Raw genomic sequence first — 16,811 nt, 5'->3', positions numbered from 1 at the left:
GAGGAGGGACAAGCTCTGCTTCTAGTTCCTCTTTCGTCCTTCCCTTTCCCTTCTACATAGACTGTCATCATTAGCACTTGCCATCTTCTATCTCTGTAATTGGAAAGTTTATGTTCACCGAGTACAGATTTTACCCTTGAATTGACAATTTTGAGAATGACTGATCAATTCTGTCAGAGAAAGAAACAAATTTCTCTGATCAGATATATTAAAAAAAATCTTATTTTCATCTGTACTATTGATTTGTGAAATAAAAATAATAATTACTCTTTAAGAATGTAGTTGCCTAAATTAAGATAAGGATGGGTTCCGGTTGTTTCTAGTGATGAGCGGATCCATGGAAGTTAGGGTTCTGGTACCCCAGCCGAACTTTATTCCAAAGTTTGGTTCGGGTACCAGAACTGTACCCGAACTTTCTCTCTCTGATCTTAGAGTCATTTTCCATAACTACCCCTAGATTCATAGATGGAGCTTCTCTGTCCTGTTTCCTCTCATTTCATTATATTACATTATTATATTGCTTGATAAGAAAGAAGAGAAGTTGCCAAAGAAGAGAGGCAACTTAGTAATTGCACTAAGCCATATTTAATTTAGAGTCCCACTATGTTATAAATAATTATTAGACAAAGAGATATAAATAGATAAATAATTAAATGCCCCAAAACATTATTGCACAATTTAATAAATAAATAGATCTAACGAAAATTATGAACATGATTAATGCATATATATATAATAATAAAGTGCATATATAAAAAGTGTATTGGAAAAAGTGTTGATAAAACATGTTGAAAACAGTGGCACTTATATGTGTACATATACGCTTACATAAACACACATACTCATACTTACCACTAGTGTTGAGCCACCCCCGTAGTGTTCGAGTTCGGTTCGGTTCGTCGAACACCCGTGTGTTCGCCGAACTGTTCGTCGAACTGTTCGTCGAACACCTTCGAACACCGTTAAAACCAATGGCAGGCAAACAAAAACACATAGAAACACATAGAAAACACCTTCAAAGGTGTCCAAAAGCTGACAAACTGCTCAGAAGACACAACTAACACATGGAAAAGTGACAAGTACATATAGTCATGCGAAAAGAAAAGAGGTGGAGGAGTAAAAGGAGGGGGAGACACAGATATAGGCATGTCATGCCCTTCTAAAATCCAAAAAGTGAGAAGCCGAGACGGCCAGTCCGCTCCTGCCCGTGCCACCTCCGTGTCGCCGGGTTTGTGCCAGAGCCGCGGTGAACCCTGACGGCCAGCCCCCCTCTCCCAATACTGGTGCCTGTCCGCTGGTGGGTCGAGAGAGCCCCCCTGTGGTGGAGGCAGCTCTAAGCTTTTTAATTTAAATTGTCCCTCTAATTTGAATGAATACACTTTAAATCCATTTACAAGGATCTATTGGAGGGCAAGTCTCATGCCAGCAGCCGCGTAATTCCAGCTCCAGTAGCGTCCACTAAAGCTGCTGCAGTTAAAAAGCTTTTATAAGGATCGAGCTCGGCTGTCCACCGCAAGGCATCCTAGTGCCAGTCCCAGCCCCTATGCCTTGGGGTGCCTCCTGATGCTCTTCACTAAGTATCCCGTGGTCCCGAAGCATTTCCTTTGAAAAAATTAAGTGTCCAAACTACAGGTGGTGTAGCTTGCTTAACAGCCGGGATAATCCGCTGACTAGCAGACACTGCTACTAGGCACAAAGTATTTCCTGGGCTAGATGCAGTTAAAAATTTGTAAGTAGATACTCTCGTTGGATGCTGAGAAAGCATTCCATAGAGTCTCCTGGCACGCCATATATGATTCTCTTAAAAAGCTTGGGGTAGGGGTCTAGGGGACCCTTTTATAGCCAAAATCACGGCCCTGTATCACAATACGTCACCTAGGCTGAAGATAAATGGAACTGTAGCACCGAGGGCTCGGTTGCTACAGACGTATTGCACCTCACCCAGAGGTGTGATATCTCACTCTCAGATAAGGATGGAGTGTGGATCAGGACCCGACACCTGCATGCATTACACCACATTGCCGTGGGGCAGGGCGACCAATATGCCCCTGAGATGGGCACGACAGTCCCTGTCCCTGGCTGGAGTGGGGGGAGGGAACACTGAGGAAGGGGAACCCTGCAGTGCAGGAGCAGGGAGGAAGCAGTTCCTGGGTGCATTGAGAAGGGAGTATAAAAGGTGGGCACCATCTTAGTTCAGTGCAGAGAAGTCTGAGCAGAAGTGGCAGGGAGCAGGGGCTCTGCATGAGCTCTGCTCCGGAGGCGGGCCTAGTAACAGAGGCCCAGGCCTGCAAGAGGGAGAAGGAAGGAAGAGGAGCGGAGAAGGCTCCAGGAACGAGGAATGAAGGGATCCCAGGGGTGCGGACGGGCGAGTCGCCACCGCACGCCCGAATCCACCTGCGTGGAGGGGTCAGGCCAAAGGGGGAGACCGGTCCCCGAACTAGTGGAGGCAGGAAACGACCCTCAGCTAGAAACCGGAGGCTCTGACATTTTATGTGGCGCAGTCCCTTGCTCCACCCGCTAGGAAGGCACCACATAGGGTCAGGGAAACTGGCGCCAAGTTTACCAAGAGGAGGCCCGAGGCAGCCGGACAGAAGTGTTGGTAAGAAAGGCCAGACAAAGGACACACAAAGGGGGTCCTGTGAAGCGCTCCAAAGTTATCTGGGAGTTGTCTGAGCCCCTCACCTGGTGAGCACAGTACGACGTGGGCAGCCGTTACCTGCAGACGTGGTCTGGATAATAAGAACTGTGAGTAAAGGCCCTGAACTGCATCACTGACTCCGTGTCGTTACTGCTGCTGCCCTGCACCATCACCCCCATCCTCCGCATACACTGCCCTGAGGCTATACTCCTCCCGTGGGGAGTTATGCTACGCTCTGCTGCACCCACAACACCAGCCTTAGCGGTCTGCCCTGTAGCGGCGGTTCACTCTGACCGCAATCCACGGGTGGCGTAGTCGGACATTTAAACATCAAAACCACATAAATAGTTCCGCCACTGGTTTGACCGCCCTGAGCCACGGAACCGGATCGCCGCCACGAAGACTACAACCACCAGCACCCACCAAAAAGGGTCCGGCTCCGGGTGTCCCAAGGCCCAGGGGGCGCGTCAGAACATTTTCATCACCTTTCACAATCACCAATGGGACAAGGCAGGGATGTCCTCTGTCCCCTCTCTTATACATCCTAGTGACGGAGCACCTGCTCTCATCAATTCGCCATAACCCCAATATTAGGTGGATTGAGGTGGGAGGCACCGAATACAAGTGCTCTCTATTTGCTGATGATGTCCTAGTATATATCACTCAATCACATATATCCATCCCTGCTGTTATGGCTGAAATAGATCACTTTGTTACATGGTAAAATTTTAAAATCAATGCAGCGAAGTCTGAGGCCCTCGATGTCTCCCTCCCTAAATCCATATAGGATTCCATCCAGTCCAACTTTCCCTTTGCCTGGCCCTCACAGGGTATCAAATACTTAGGAATTCCTATTCATAGAGACCTCTCCCATCTATGTTATCTTAATTTTGGGCCCTTTATTGAACAATTCCATACAGACCACGGTTGGCAAGATGGAACTGTGAGATTCACTACGTGCACCACTGGTATTTTGTGGAAAAGCACATGTAAGATTCTGCAACAGTCTCTGCTGATACTCCTGCATGCGTGCATCCCTTTCTATGGCAGGAATAATTTCTGCAAATTTACTTTTGTACCGGGGATCTAACAGTGTGGCAACCCAGTAGTCAGGATTATTTCTAATTCTCACAATTCGAGGGTCATGTTGCAGGTAGTGCAGCAAGAAGGCACTCATGTGTGTTGTGCATCCAGGAGCACCAAGTCCCTGTTGTGTTGGTGGCGAGGTAACAATCATGCTTCCTTCCTCTGTCCTCTCCCCCCAACCTCGCACAACAGAAATGTGATCAAGGTCTCCCTCATCTGATGAGTCTTCCATCAGTTCGTCCTCCACTTCTTCCTGGGCTCCTGCACCTTCCTCACTAGTTTGGCTGCTACCATGCGCCCTGGTAAAATCATCTCCCCCACCCTCACATGCCTGCCGCCCTGGTGCTGCCGACCGTCTGGACCTTGCAGATGTTAGCCCTTCCGCATACAACTCCTCCTCCTCTACTTCCTCCACCTCCTCTTGTGCCACCACCTGACTCCGAATTCTGTTTAACATGTGCTCCAGCATGTAAATCACCGGAATAGTCATGCTGATAATGGCATCGTCAGCACTAAACATCTTCGTCGCCATTTCAAAACTGTGCAGAAGGGTGCATAGGTCCCTGATCTGAGACCACTCCTCCAGCGTGATTTGCCCCACCTCTGAATCTCGTTGGCCCAGGCTATACGTCAGAACGTATTGCACCAGGGCTTGTCGGTGCTGCCACAGTCGATGCAACATGTGCAGAGTTGAATTCCACCGGGTAGGCACATCGCATTTTAGCCGGTGAAGTGGCAGGCCCAACGACTTCTGTAGAGATGTAAGTCGCTGAGCTGCGGGATGCGAACGGCGGAAGTGAGCACACAGCGACCGTGCCCTCTGCAGAAGGCCATCTAGTCTGGGATAGTGGGCTAAAAATTGCTGGACAACCAGGTTCAACACGTGAGCCATGCAAGGCACGTGTGTGACATTGCCCCGGCGAAGGGCCGCACCCAGGTTTGCAGCATTGTCGCACACGGCCTTCCCTGGTTTCAGGTCCAGTGGAGACAACCATTCATGAAATTGGTTCTCCAGAGCTGACCACAACTCCTCAGCTGTGTGACTCACATTTCCCAGACATTTCAATGTAAAAACCGCCTGATGACGTTGAGCCCTACTGCCAGCATAGTAAGGAGGTGTGCAGGATCCCTTCTGCGCAGTTAGAAAGCTTGTGGCATGACCAGACAGGCTTTGGGTGCAGGTGGAAGACCGAGAGGAGGTTGAGGAGGCAGAAGCAGTGGAGGAAAAATGACATAAAGAGGATTGACGCACAACTCGTGGGGACGGCAAGACTTGGACAGCAGCCCCTTGTCCTGCTGTCACCATAGTTACCCAGTGCCCAGTCAGCGACATGTAACGCCCCTGTCCATGCCTACTCGTCCAAGTGTCTGTGGTGAAATGCACCCTGTCACACACAGAGTTTCTCAAAGAAGCGGTGATGTTGTGTGCGACATGCTGGTGGAGCGCAGGCACACCTTTCTTTGAGAAGTAGTGCCGACTGGGCATCTGGTACTGGGGCACTGCGACGGACATAAGGTCTCGAAAATCCTCTGTGTCCACCAGGCGGAAAGGCAGCATTTCTGTAGCCAAGAGCTTGCAGATGGTGAAATTCAACCTCTTAGCTTTCTCATGGCTAGGAGGAAATGGTCTTTTACTTGTCCACATCTGAGGGACCGAGGGCTGGCTATTGTGCTTAGACGGGGTTGATAAGGGTGTCCCCGGCAAACTGCCGGTCTGTGAGGAAGATGCAGGCGGACATGTTAGGTTGCCTTGATCCAAAGGTGGTGCTATCGATGTCGGACAGCGCTCAAGACCAGCTGGTGTTACCACCTCCAAAGAAAATGATGACCTGCCAATCACGCTGGCTGTTGCGGGTAAAGAGGTGGCAGGTCTGCGCCCCAAAACAGGTGTGACTGCTGTCCCCCCAGTCACAGAGGATGAAGAGGCCGCGGATGCACAAGATATGGCAGACGGTGGTTGGCCCGGCCGGCTAGACCGCATTGTAGCACACTGAGCTTCCCACTGCAACTTATGCTTCATGTCCATGTGCCGGTTCATGCATGAAGTACTCAAACTATGTATTTTTTGGCCTCTACTTAGCTTTTGCTGACAAATGTTACAGATAACACGAGTTGGGTCATCTTTATCGATCTGAAAAAATGCCCAGGCTATGCAAGGCTTAGCACCCATGCGACCTGAAGAGCCACCACGACTTGTGGTGAGAGGCAGAGTTGTGTTTGAGGATGCAGTTGTTGACGTGCTTCCAGTACTACGTCTATGTCCAGGAAGGCGCAACCTGACCTCGTCGTCACTAGCATCTTCCTCCACCTCCTCTGCTGACCTCATCTCTTGGCTGACTGTGGGTTGACAGTAAGTGGGATCTCCGACCTCATCATCATCACCCTGTGCGTTATCACACCCGTCGTCCTCAGAGCCAACCTGTTCCTGCCCTGACAAAAAACTAAAGTTGTCGCTCCAATCAGGTATTTGAGTCTTATCATCGTCTTCCTCATTGTCTCCACCAACAGGAGTTACAGTTTGGGAATGAGGGTCTACATTATGGTCAGAACCTTCTGCGTCTGGTCCTGGATCCGACTCATAAAGATTCTGGGCATCAGTGCAGATCATTTCCTCGTCTGGATTCACAGAAGCGCTGGAGTCGACCTCTGATTCCCAGGCTATAGTATGAGTAAACAGCTCTGCAGACTCAACCATCTGTTCTACCTCATACTCAGACGGGCAGCTGGAGATTTGGGAGCTGTGAGGAAGCAAGTGCGATTTGGGTGACACCTTTGAGGACTGGAGTATTTGTGATGTTGAAGTTGATGTGGAGGAGAGCCCACTTAAAGGAGCACTTGATATCCGTTGAAGCACCTGCTGTTTTTGTGCCTCATCTGGAATTTGTAGCGATTGGCGTGGCCGTAAGAAAGGGATCTTATCACATTGTCCGCTAAAAGAAGTAGACATTTTAGTTTGGCTGGAAGATGGTCTTTCTTCTGCACCTACCCCACGGACACAACCTTTTTTCCCCTTCCCAACACGCCTATTCCCCTTTCCACCAGCAGCAGGCCTTTTTCCACTCATTTTGGTGGTTAACTAATTCACAACTCTGGAGTTGTTTGCACAAAAAAACAATGGATGGTAACCGATCAGAGCTGAGTGGCCAAACTGTGGTATTAGGCCAAAACTATTGGCTGGGTTAGATGCAGAAAAAAATTATTTTTAATTTGCAACCTGATGGAGGTCAGTATAGATGGACTAATAGACCAAGTCCCACACACTGCTAGAAGCCCAAATATTTTTTCAGAGCTAGATGCAGAAAAAAATTATTTTTAATTTGCAACCTGATGGAGGTCAGTATAGATGGACTAATAGAACAAGTCCCACACGCTGCTAGAAGCCCAAATATTTTTTCAGAGATAAATGAAGAAAAAAATTATTTTTAATTTGCAACCTGATGGAGGTCAGTATAGATGGACTAATAGACCAAGTCCCACACACTGCTAGAAGCCCAAATATTTTTTCAGAGCTAGATGCAGAAAAAAAATATTTTTAATTTGCAACCTGATGGAGGTCAGTATAGATGGACTAATAGACCAAGTCCCACACACCGCTAGAAGCCCAAATATTTTTTCAGAGCTAGATGCAGAAAAAAATTATATTCAATTTGCAACCTGCTGGAGGTCAGTATAGAAGGACTAATAGAACAAGTCCCACACACTGCTAGAAGCCCAAATATTTTTTCAGAGCTAAATGAAGAAAAAAATTATTTTTAATTTGCAACCTGATGGAGGTCAGTATAGATGGACTAATAGACCAAGTCCCACACACTGCTAGAAGCCCAAATATTTTTTCAGAGCTAGATGCAGAAAAAAATTATATTCAGTTTGCAACCTGATGGAGGTCAGTATAGATGGACTAATAGAATGATGCTATGCCCAAAAGATTTTACTTCACTAGGTGCAGTAAAAAAATTGGTATTCTATACACAGGTGGTATATCTTGCAACACAGATAGGCTACTCCACTGACTAACACACTCTGCAATAGGCCAAAAAGGATTAGCTTTGCTAGATTCAGCCAAATGCTGTGAAAAAAACTTGCACAGCACTGGCACAGACCTGCCTGGCAAAAACTGATAGGAACTGATGTAACCTAGTCCTGAAAAGGACTCCAATTACAATTAGTCTTTACTCCCACAATCTATCTATTTAAGAGCACAGACCTGCCTGATAAAAGTCGTAGGAAATGCTGTAACCTAGTCCTTAAAAGGACTGCAATCACAACTATTCCCTACTCCCAAGCTATCTGTATATTTGTGCGAAAATTGGCTTGAAATTAACAAGGTATAGCGCACACAGCAACAGCGGTGCCGTCTAACACGCAGCTGCAGCAGTGAGAAAATGGTGGCGACGGGGAAAATGGCTTGGTCTTATAGGGCAAGGACATGTGACATACACTGCCAATGACACATGCCCTTGCTTGTGTGAAAAAAAGCACTTCGCTCCGTGTGTGCGCTGCTGATAGGCTGACAGATTGCACCTCCCCACTGCAAATGCGGGAAAGAGAAAAAAAAATGGAGATCTTCATTGTTCCTGCAGAGATCCATCCCCTGCCCCTCCCCCCACCCCGCTGTACACTCAAACTGCGTATTAACATTAATTTTCATCATTACTGAGAAAAAATCCAGTTATGATTTTGGTGCACGAACAGTTATCGAACATAACCTCGAACAGCCGAATTTTTCTCAAATTGTTCGTGTTCGCCGACCGGCTCGAACACCGCCCAAAACAGCTCGAATTTGAGATTGGCGAACAGTTCGAGTAGAACAACGCTCATCTCTACTTACCACATACATACCCATACATACTCAAAAATATACAAATACAGTACATATGCATGTATATACACATTACTAAATTTATATGTGAATGATAAAGATGAGGTTAGACATCCTATAAATCAAACAGTGAAAAATGTGAAAACAGTGAAAAAAGATTATGTAGACTGAAATAATTCAGGGAAAAAATGAACATGAGTGAAAATAAAACAAAAAGTGTATATTATGAAGAATTATGCAAGCGGACTGTCGGCCAAACAGAATGGTGGACCGAGAGTACGGTCGCAGAGTCTAATTAAATAACATATATAAAAAATATAACTTGCACCAATCAAAGGAGGAAGTATATAGCATATACTTATACAAAAAGAGCATTTATTGTGAATAGGATCCCGGAGTTGACTTTCAGTGTATGCCAATCTTCAAAGTGAAGCCATATGGTAGATAGATGGGGCCAACAGTTAATAAACAACTATTAAAAACCTGAAAACAATAAAAAAAATTTTTTTTAAAGAAAGGAAGCTTATCAAAATGACTTGCTCCCAAGTCATAAGAACGGTGCAAAACTCAAAATTTCATTTAAACCTTTGGGGCTCACAGTATCTACCTTCCATATCCATCGTGCCTCAATCTGGGCTAACAACTTTCTCAAATTGCCCCCTCTATTGTTCAACAGGACCCGGTCTATTCCCTTAACCTTCAATAATCCAGCATTACAGTCATGTTTAAGCTTAAAGTGGTTGGGGATTGGTTTAAGTGTTGTTACATCACCAATTTCTTTGGCTTTCCCAATGTCCAGTATGTGCTCCCTAAGGCTATGTGCCCACGATGCAGAAATGCTCCGGATTTTTTCCTGAGCGTTTCTGCATCTCCCTGGCAGAAAAATTGTACATGCGGATTGTACATGCGGATTGTACATGCGGATTGTACATGCGTTTTTCCTGCCAGGGACATGCGGATGTGAAGCGTTCTTCACTTGCATTTCCGCATGCGGGTGTCAAACGCTTTCCAAGAGATTTTAGCATCACTTGGAAAGTGCTTGACAACTTGGTCACACTACCGGCATGGATTTATATAGTGTGACCGAAAGAATGTTAAAAAATAAAAAATGAATCTATACTTACCTTCTGATGGCCCCGGGAGTCTTGCTTCACTCCGTCCTGGCTTGCCGGAAGCTCGCTGTACATTACACTGAAGGACCTGCCATCACATGACTAAATGACGTCAGCGCAGGTCCTTCAGTCCACTGCGATCTGCCGGCAAGTGAAGACAAGGGGACCGGGGGCCGTCAGAAGGTAAATATAATATTTATTTTTTTATTTTTTTTCACAGGTTCTATGGTACCTGAGTCCGGAGCAGAGTCCGCACATAGAAACGCACATTATCCGTGTGTGCAAATGTGCTGACACGGATAATATGCGTTTCAATGCAAGTCAATGGCGGCAATAACGCTGCGTGTCCGCAAAATTAATGGACTTGCTGCGTATTTTTCCGCAATGAAAATCCGCAGCGGAAATTTCCACAGCATGTGCACAGCACATGCGGATTATCATTGGGGAACATGGCAGGCCTTCTACCATGCGTTTTTTAAGCGTTTCTGCAGCGTTTTTGCCGCTGCAGAAACGCTTAAAAAACGCATCGTGGGCACACAGCCTTATTCTGACTCTAAGTTTTCTAGAAGTCAGTCCGATGTAAATGAGTCCACAAGGGCAGGAAGCGTAATATACGACCCCCTCAGTGTCACACGTAATGTGTTGTGTTATCCTGAATGTCCTGGTACCATGACCAGAGTCAAAGGTGAGGGATCTTTCCATGTTTGGACAGGCCAAACACTGGCCACACGGATAAAAGCCCCATTTGGGGCCCTTTGTGCCAAAGACATTGTGTACAGTTACACCCTTATATTGACTCTTTACGAGCATATCTTTCAAATTTTCGGCTCTCCTGTAAGTAATCGATAGAGTTGCTGGAACATACTTACCTAATACTGGATCACTAGTCAAGATAGACCACTATTTAATACAGGTATCATCAGTGAGATTATACACAGGAGCTCTGTATGTAGTGTCAGTGTACAGGTAATACAGGGATCACCAGTGACATTATACACAAGAGCTCTGTATATCTGGATCACCAGTTCATCATTAGCCCCCCCCACTCCCAGTTCATCATTAGCTCCCCCCACTCTCAGATCATCATTAGCTTCCCCCTACTCCCCATTCATCATTAGCTCCCCCACTCCCAGTTCATCATTAGCCCCCCCACTCCCAGTTCATCATTAGCCCCCCCCACTCCCAGTTCATGATTAGCTGCCCCCCACTCCCAGTTCATCATGTACTGTCCTCCAAGACCATTTAATTCTATAAAAAAAATAAAGTTTTCATACTTACCTCTTATATGATCCCTGTAGCTCCACTTCTGACCTGGCAGCATCCTTGCGCTGGATGCCAGCGAGTACGCAATGACGTCATCGTGTACGGCCACCTCCAGCACGTCACTGAAGGGGAGGAGGGACTCCCCTGGAGCTGCATAGCCGTTCAGTTTTGACAGCCATACAGCTCCAAGGCTCCCTGCACGGAGGAGACGGCTGTGGCACGCAGGCACACAGCGGCGGCACACGATATCCCAGGGCCCAGTGAGCAGAAGCACAAGAGCAAGGGGACATCGGACCAGGCCCAGGCCCCTTCTCTTTACTGCTGTTGACCCGGCCCCATAAAACAGTAAGGGCAGTAATGCCCTGATGGCGGCCCTGTACTTGTTTTAATTGATGTGCTGTTTCTAGCATATTATTCTAGTTGTTTTAGCTTTATATCATGATTCCTTCTTCCCTCTAATATGGTTCCCCGAACCCAGACTACATTTCCCATAAGGACCCTGGTTTAACACAGGACGTGGGATTTTATTAAATAGCTCTTACTCCTATGTAAGGTCAGCCAAGGATAGATCAATGACTATTAACTGCTGTCCCTTGAAGCATAGTGAAACGTGTCAGTGTATTATGTGATGCATTTATACTATGTGCAGAATTAGTAGGCAATTTGTATTTTTAATTATTCATTTTTATTATCAAACAACTACAGCTCTGTTCAAAGGTTAATAAACCTGAAACCTGAATATTTAAGAAAGTAAAATTGAAGCTTTGTCTAAGGAGAATATCTATTTGTTCAGAATTATTGGGCAACTAAATGAAAATTGTACCTTTACCTGTTAAAGTGAGAATAATGACCATACAACTAGAAATGCACAAAAAAAAATTTCTAACATCTCAAAAAAAATATTCATGACCAATATGGTCCCCCCTTCTTTTCAAGAACGGCCATAAGGCGTCCATCCATGGAATCTTCAGTTTCTTAATCTGTTGACGATCAACTTTTTGGGCAGCACCAACCACAGCCCCAGACATTGTTCAGAGAGGTAACTGTTTTCCTTCACCGTAAATCTCCCGCTTAAGAAAGACGCACAAGTTCTAAGATGGAACATTGTCCTGCTTAAAATCATGGTTTTCTTAAAGAAGCAGACTTTTTCCTGTACCACTGCTTGAAGAAAGTGTCTTCTAAAAACTGGCAGTAACTTTGGGAGTGGATTTTGAACCGATCTTCAACCTAAAACGGTCCAACTAGCTCATCTTTAATAATACTAGCCCATAGTAGTAAACCACCTCCGTCTTGCTGGCGTCTGAGTAGAAGTGGAGGTTTGTGCCCGATTCTCATCCAGCCCCAGGCCCATCCATCTGATCCATCAATAGTCACTCTCATCTCATCAGTCCATAAAACATTTTTAAAATCTGTCTTCTGATATTTCTTGGCCCAATATTGACGTTTCTACTTCTGTGTCTTGTTCAGTGGTGGTCAAGTTTCAGCCTCCTTACCTTGGCCGTGTCTCTGAGCACTGAACACCTTGTACTTCTGGACCTCCAGGAAGGTTACAGTTCTGGAATATGACAGTACTGGAATATAATGTGCTCTTGCTTGCTTCATGTCTCAAATACTTGGCAGTTAGTTTGCATCTTTTTTTCTCAATACATTTTTTGCAACCCTTTTGACTAATTGCAACAAAATTTTTGATGGTTTTGATCACCCAAAAATTTTAGCAATTCATGAGTGCTGCATCCTTCTGTAAAACTTGGTTGGAAGGGGTCTGAGAGCTCCAAAGAGAAATTTGATAGGTGATTATGTAATCCAGTAGTTCACCAGAAGGCAGAGACTGGCCTGTCTACACATGACAGCATGTGCTGGACTGGTAGTCAGACTGGAGACCACATGACGCAGCTACCGATAATGCAGGGTTCAAAATGTATGAATGTTACTGATGTGGGATAATACAAATAACAGCTAGAATACTGCTGATGAGACAGCATTATATGCAAAAAGCTGTTTGCTTGACTGGTATTTTACAGATGATATTAAGAATAGTTGTGGAAAGATGATAGAAAAATAATACATATGCCCAAGATATCTCATATAGTTGTGTGCAACCCAACAAGGCAACAAACCAATGGACACATTAGTTCTAATTAATATTTTTTCTCTTTATTTTTCTTTTAGGTGAAAAAAATGGTATAAAATGTGGAAGGACTTGTATAGTAGAACAGGATAACCAATGGTTGGGGGTCAGCCTCTCAAGACAACCAACTAAAGATGGAAAGCTCTTGGTTAGTACAAGTGTTAATTCTATTGGTAATATTTGATGTTTTTCTCAACTACATATTTTGCTTGTAACAATGTATTTACACATTGCAGTGATTTTGTAAAAATCATAGCACAAATTCAATAATACGAAAGTGACGCGCCACCTGGGCCGTGGGGTACTTGGTGCCGGGCTGGTCGGTGCAGGGGAATGTCACAGTGGCAGTGACCCGGTCCGTGACCCAGGGCGGTCAATAAAAGGGGATTATAGTTTTTATGGTTTAATGTTCGTGACACCACCTGTGGTATGCGGCTATATGGGGCCGCCGCTGCGGTGCAGATCTTCTGGAGCTGATGGTGACGCAGCAGAGTTGGTACAGCTCTACACAGGCAGAGCTAAGCTCCAGGGCAGGAAATAGTGATGTTATGAGGTAGATGTTGCTGGTGCTGTGTAGTGCAGGGGTGGTGATGGCGCAGCAATAATTCCAGGACACAGTGGGGTGCTGCCTTCAAGGTTTTACTCACATTTGTTCAAGACTCCAGGTTACCAGCGCCAGTGTGTAACCTCCCACGTCGTCCTGCGTTCACCAAGGCAGGGGTTCAGCAATCTCTCAGGTGTTTCAGGAGTACTTAAACGGGACCCCATTCTATGTGCCTTCCTCGGTCGTCTTCCTGTGCTAGCTCTCACCCTCCTGCCCTGCGCCTCACAATCAGTGTCCCAAGCCAGTAGCCTCGGATCTTGTCGGGTGACGTGCAGTCCCCTGAATCCTATGCGGCCACTTTTTCGGGCGATACAATTGTGATTTTGGGCAGCTGCACCTTGAAAGTACAGTTGCCTCCGGTTATCTAGCTGAGCCTTGTAGTCCTCCACTAGTTAGGGGCCGGTCCCCTCTGCGGCCTGATCCCTTCACGTCCTGGTAGATTCTGGCGCACGGGTGGCGTCCGCACTTCCCGTGCCCCTGGGATCCCCTCTGTTCCTCTTGGAGCCTTCCCTCTGCTCCTGTCCTCTTCCAGCCTGTCCTCCTGGGCCTCTCAATCTAGGCCCTCCCCTCTGAGCAGAGCCCCTACAGAGCTCCCACTCCTTCTCCTCTCAAACTGTCTTCTCCGACTGGACTCCTTCTCTCTCTAGATGGTTCCCCATTTTCTACTCCTACTGAAGTGCTCCCCTCTCCTACTTCCTCCATGTACACCCACTACATGGTTCCACCCTCCAGCTAGGGACCAGGGACTGTGCTCTCCCTTAGGAGCAATCTCGCCCTTCCTTCTGAAGTGGAGTGTAATGGATGCAAGTGTGTGGGTTCCGGCCAGTACTCCATTCTTACCTGAGAGTGGGATACCACACCTCTGGGTGAGATGCAGTACCTCTGTGGCGACTGAACCCGCAGGGACGCCACAAAAGCAAGTCAACAAATACCTGGGAAGATTCTGATTCCCAAGTGAAGACTTTTAAACCGTAGCTATAATGAAGATGTCTGAGCAGCACAGTCGACAAGATCCACTCCCTGAGATCTCCTCTCAGTGTTATTATTAATGCACATTGCAGTACAGATGTTACAATGTATGTGTAAGGATAGTGGACTGTGCTGCGGCTGTTAGAACCCTCCTGTTTGTTTTTCCCATCTTGTGTTTTGCGGTCACGTGACCATCTGCCTTTATATTCCAGCTCCGCGCTTCTGGCTGTGCTGGACTTCAGTGTTTGACTGTTTCTCTCGCCTGGTGCTTCGGTGCCTTTCTCTGTCAAGTTCGCTTGGTCCTCCGGGACCTCTAGTACATTTTGTCAGTTTGTCTTTTTGTGTTCTGCAACAACTTCTGTTTAGGAGGTGTCCCATTTTTGTCCCAGTCCTTAGTTCTTTTAGGGACCCCTCCCTTATTTCTATAGGTCTTCATTCAGACTAGCCGAGGACTAAGGCGGGTCTGTTCACTAGGAACAGGCAGCCCGCTGCATCGTAGGGATTCAGCTTAGCCTTACTGTAGGGACAGTTTTCCCCTATCTTTCCTTAGTTCATGTTGCAGATCAGCTCAAAAAAACTAAAAGGAAAGAAATTCGGGGATCAGTATGGTTTCCGTCCAGGATTTGGCTCAACGCCTGCAGGGATTGTCTCTGGAGGTGGCCGAGCTTCAGCAACAGGTGAGTAGCTGTTCTGGAGCACATTTTGTCGAACCCAAGGTAGGAGTGCCTGATGTTTTTTCTGGTAAACAGCAAGATTTTTTTTCCTTAAAAAATGCTTGTTTGTTATATTTTCGTTTGAGATGAAGATCCTCTGGGAATGAATCACAGCGCATTGGTTTTATTATGTCACTTTTGCGCAATGAACCACAGGGGTGGGCCTTTTCTCTCCAGCCTAATGATCCGTGTTTAAGGTCTGTTGAAGAATTTTTTTCTGCTATGGGGCTATTATATGACGATCCTGATCAAATCTCATCTGCTGAATCAGAACTTAGACATTTGAATTAGGGGTTAGATGATGTTGAAAATTATTGCACACACTTCAGGATATGGGCTTCAGAAGTTAAGTGAAATCATCCTGCGCTGAGATGTTTATTTCTTGCTGGTCTGAGTGAAAGGGTTAAGGATTTGCTAATTGCATTCCCTGCACCTGAGACTCTGCAGGAAGCTATGCAGTTAGCTGTTCCTATAGACAGGAGACTGAGGTGCAGGCTCAACGAGGTAAAGAGTCCTGTAATGTCAGTTCCTAGTCCCCAGAAAATCTGCTCTGACGGCGGGGAACCGATGGAGGTTGGGGCGATGTCACTCCGCTCTCAGGAAAGAGACCGGAGGTTCGTCGAGGGATTGTGTCTTTATTGTGGTAAAGATGACCATTTGACTAAGTATTGTGAGCGTCGTTTAAGTAAAGAAAAAAATGTCAGTTACGCCCGTATAGCTTGTTTACGCTCTGCAGGAGTATTTCTTTCTGGGAGTACTACTCAGCAAGGAGATTTGATTAAATTTCAGGTATTTGTGGATTGTGCTTCAACACTTAATGTGATTGATAAAGGGTTTTTGGCAAACCTTAAATTGAAATCCAAACCTTTGTCATCACCTATTTCTGTGGTTGCAATTGATAACACTCCTTTGAAATGTATTACTCACAAGACTGCTGCATTTCCCCTCACTATCAATGGCGTTCACCAAGAAATTTTGAACTTGGTTGTTTTGGATAATTTACCCTCTCCAGTTGTTCTAGGATTGCCTTGGTTAAAACTGCACAATCCTTTATTGCACTGGTCTACTAATGTGATTAAGTCTTGGAGTCCGAAGTGCTATGATAAATGTTGTAATGCTCGCATTGCGGCTGTGGAAAAAGTGGAATTACCTGTACCTATTCAAGATTTTTGGAGGGTTTTTTTGGAGGAGGAGTTGCAAGTTTTACCTCCTCATAGGGATTATGATTGCGCCATTGAGTTTGTTCCGGGTGCTACGTTTCCCAAAAGTCGCTCGTTTAATCTGACTATCCCTGAAAGAAAGGCCTTGGAGGAGTACATAGAGACTAGCCTAGCTGCTGGTCACATTAGACCTTCTAAGTCACTTGTGGCAGTTGGATTCTTCTTTGTTAAAAAAAAGGACGGGGGTTTACGTCCATATCTGGATTTTCGTGAAATTAATAAGATTACTGTACGCAATTCCTACCCATTGCCGTTAATT

At 45.9% G+C, this 16,811-nt stretch overlaps 1 protein-coding gene across 1 annotated transcript in view; it reads left to right on the top strand.

Moving 5' to 3' along the window:
- ITGA4 (integrin subunit alpha 4) overlaps nucleotides 1-16,811 on the top strand; it is a 229,014-nt gene that overhangs the window by 31,790 nt on the left and 180,413 nt on the right. The window contains exon 3 of the mRNA XM_073646796.1: nucleotides 13,088-13,194. Coding sequence (XP_073502897.1) covers nucleotides 13,088-13,194 — 107 coding nt within the window. The remainder of the gene's footprint in view (nucleotides 1-13,087; nucleotides 13,195-16,811) is intronic.

Source organism: Phyllobates terribilis, unplaced genomic scaffold (genome assembly GCF_046119375.1).
Source record: "Phyllobates terribilis strain yellow unplaced genomic scaffold, ASM4611937v1 Scaffold_9__5_contigs__length_417890890, whole genome shotgun sequence".
Taxonomy (NCBI): Eukaryota; Metazoa; Chordata; class Amphibia; order Anura; family Dendrobatidae; genus Phyllobates; species Phyllobates terribilis.
This window is presented reverse-complemented; position numbering and strand designations above follow the sequence as displayed.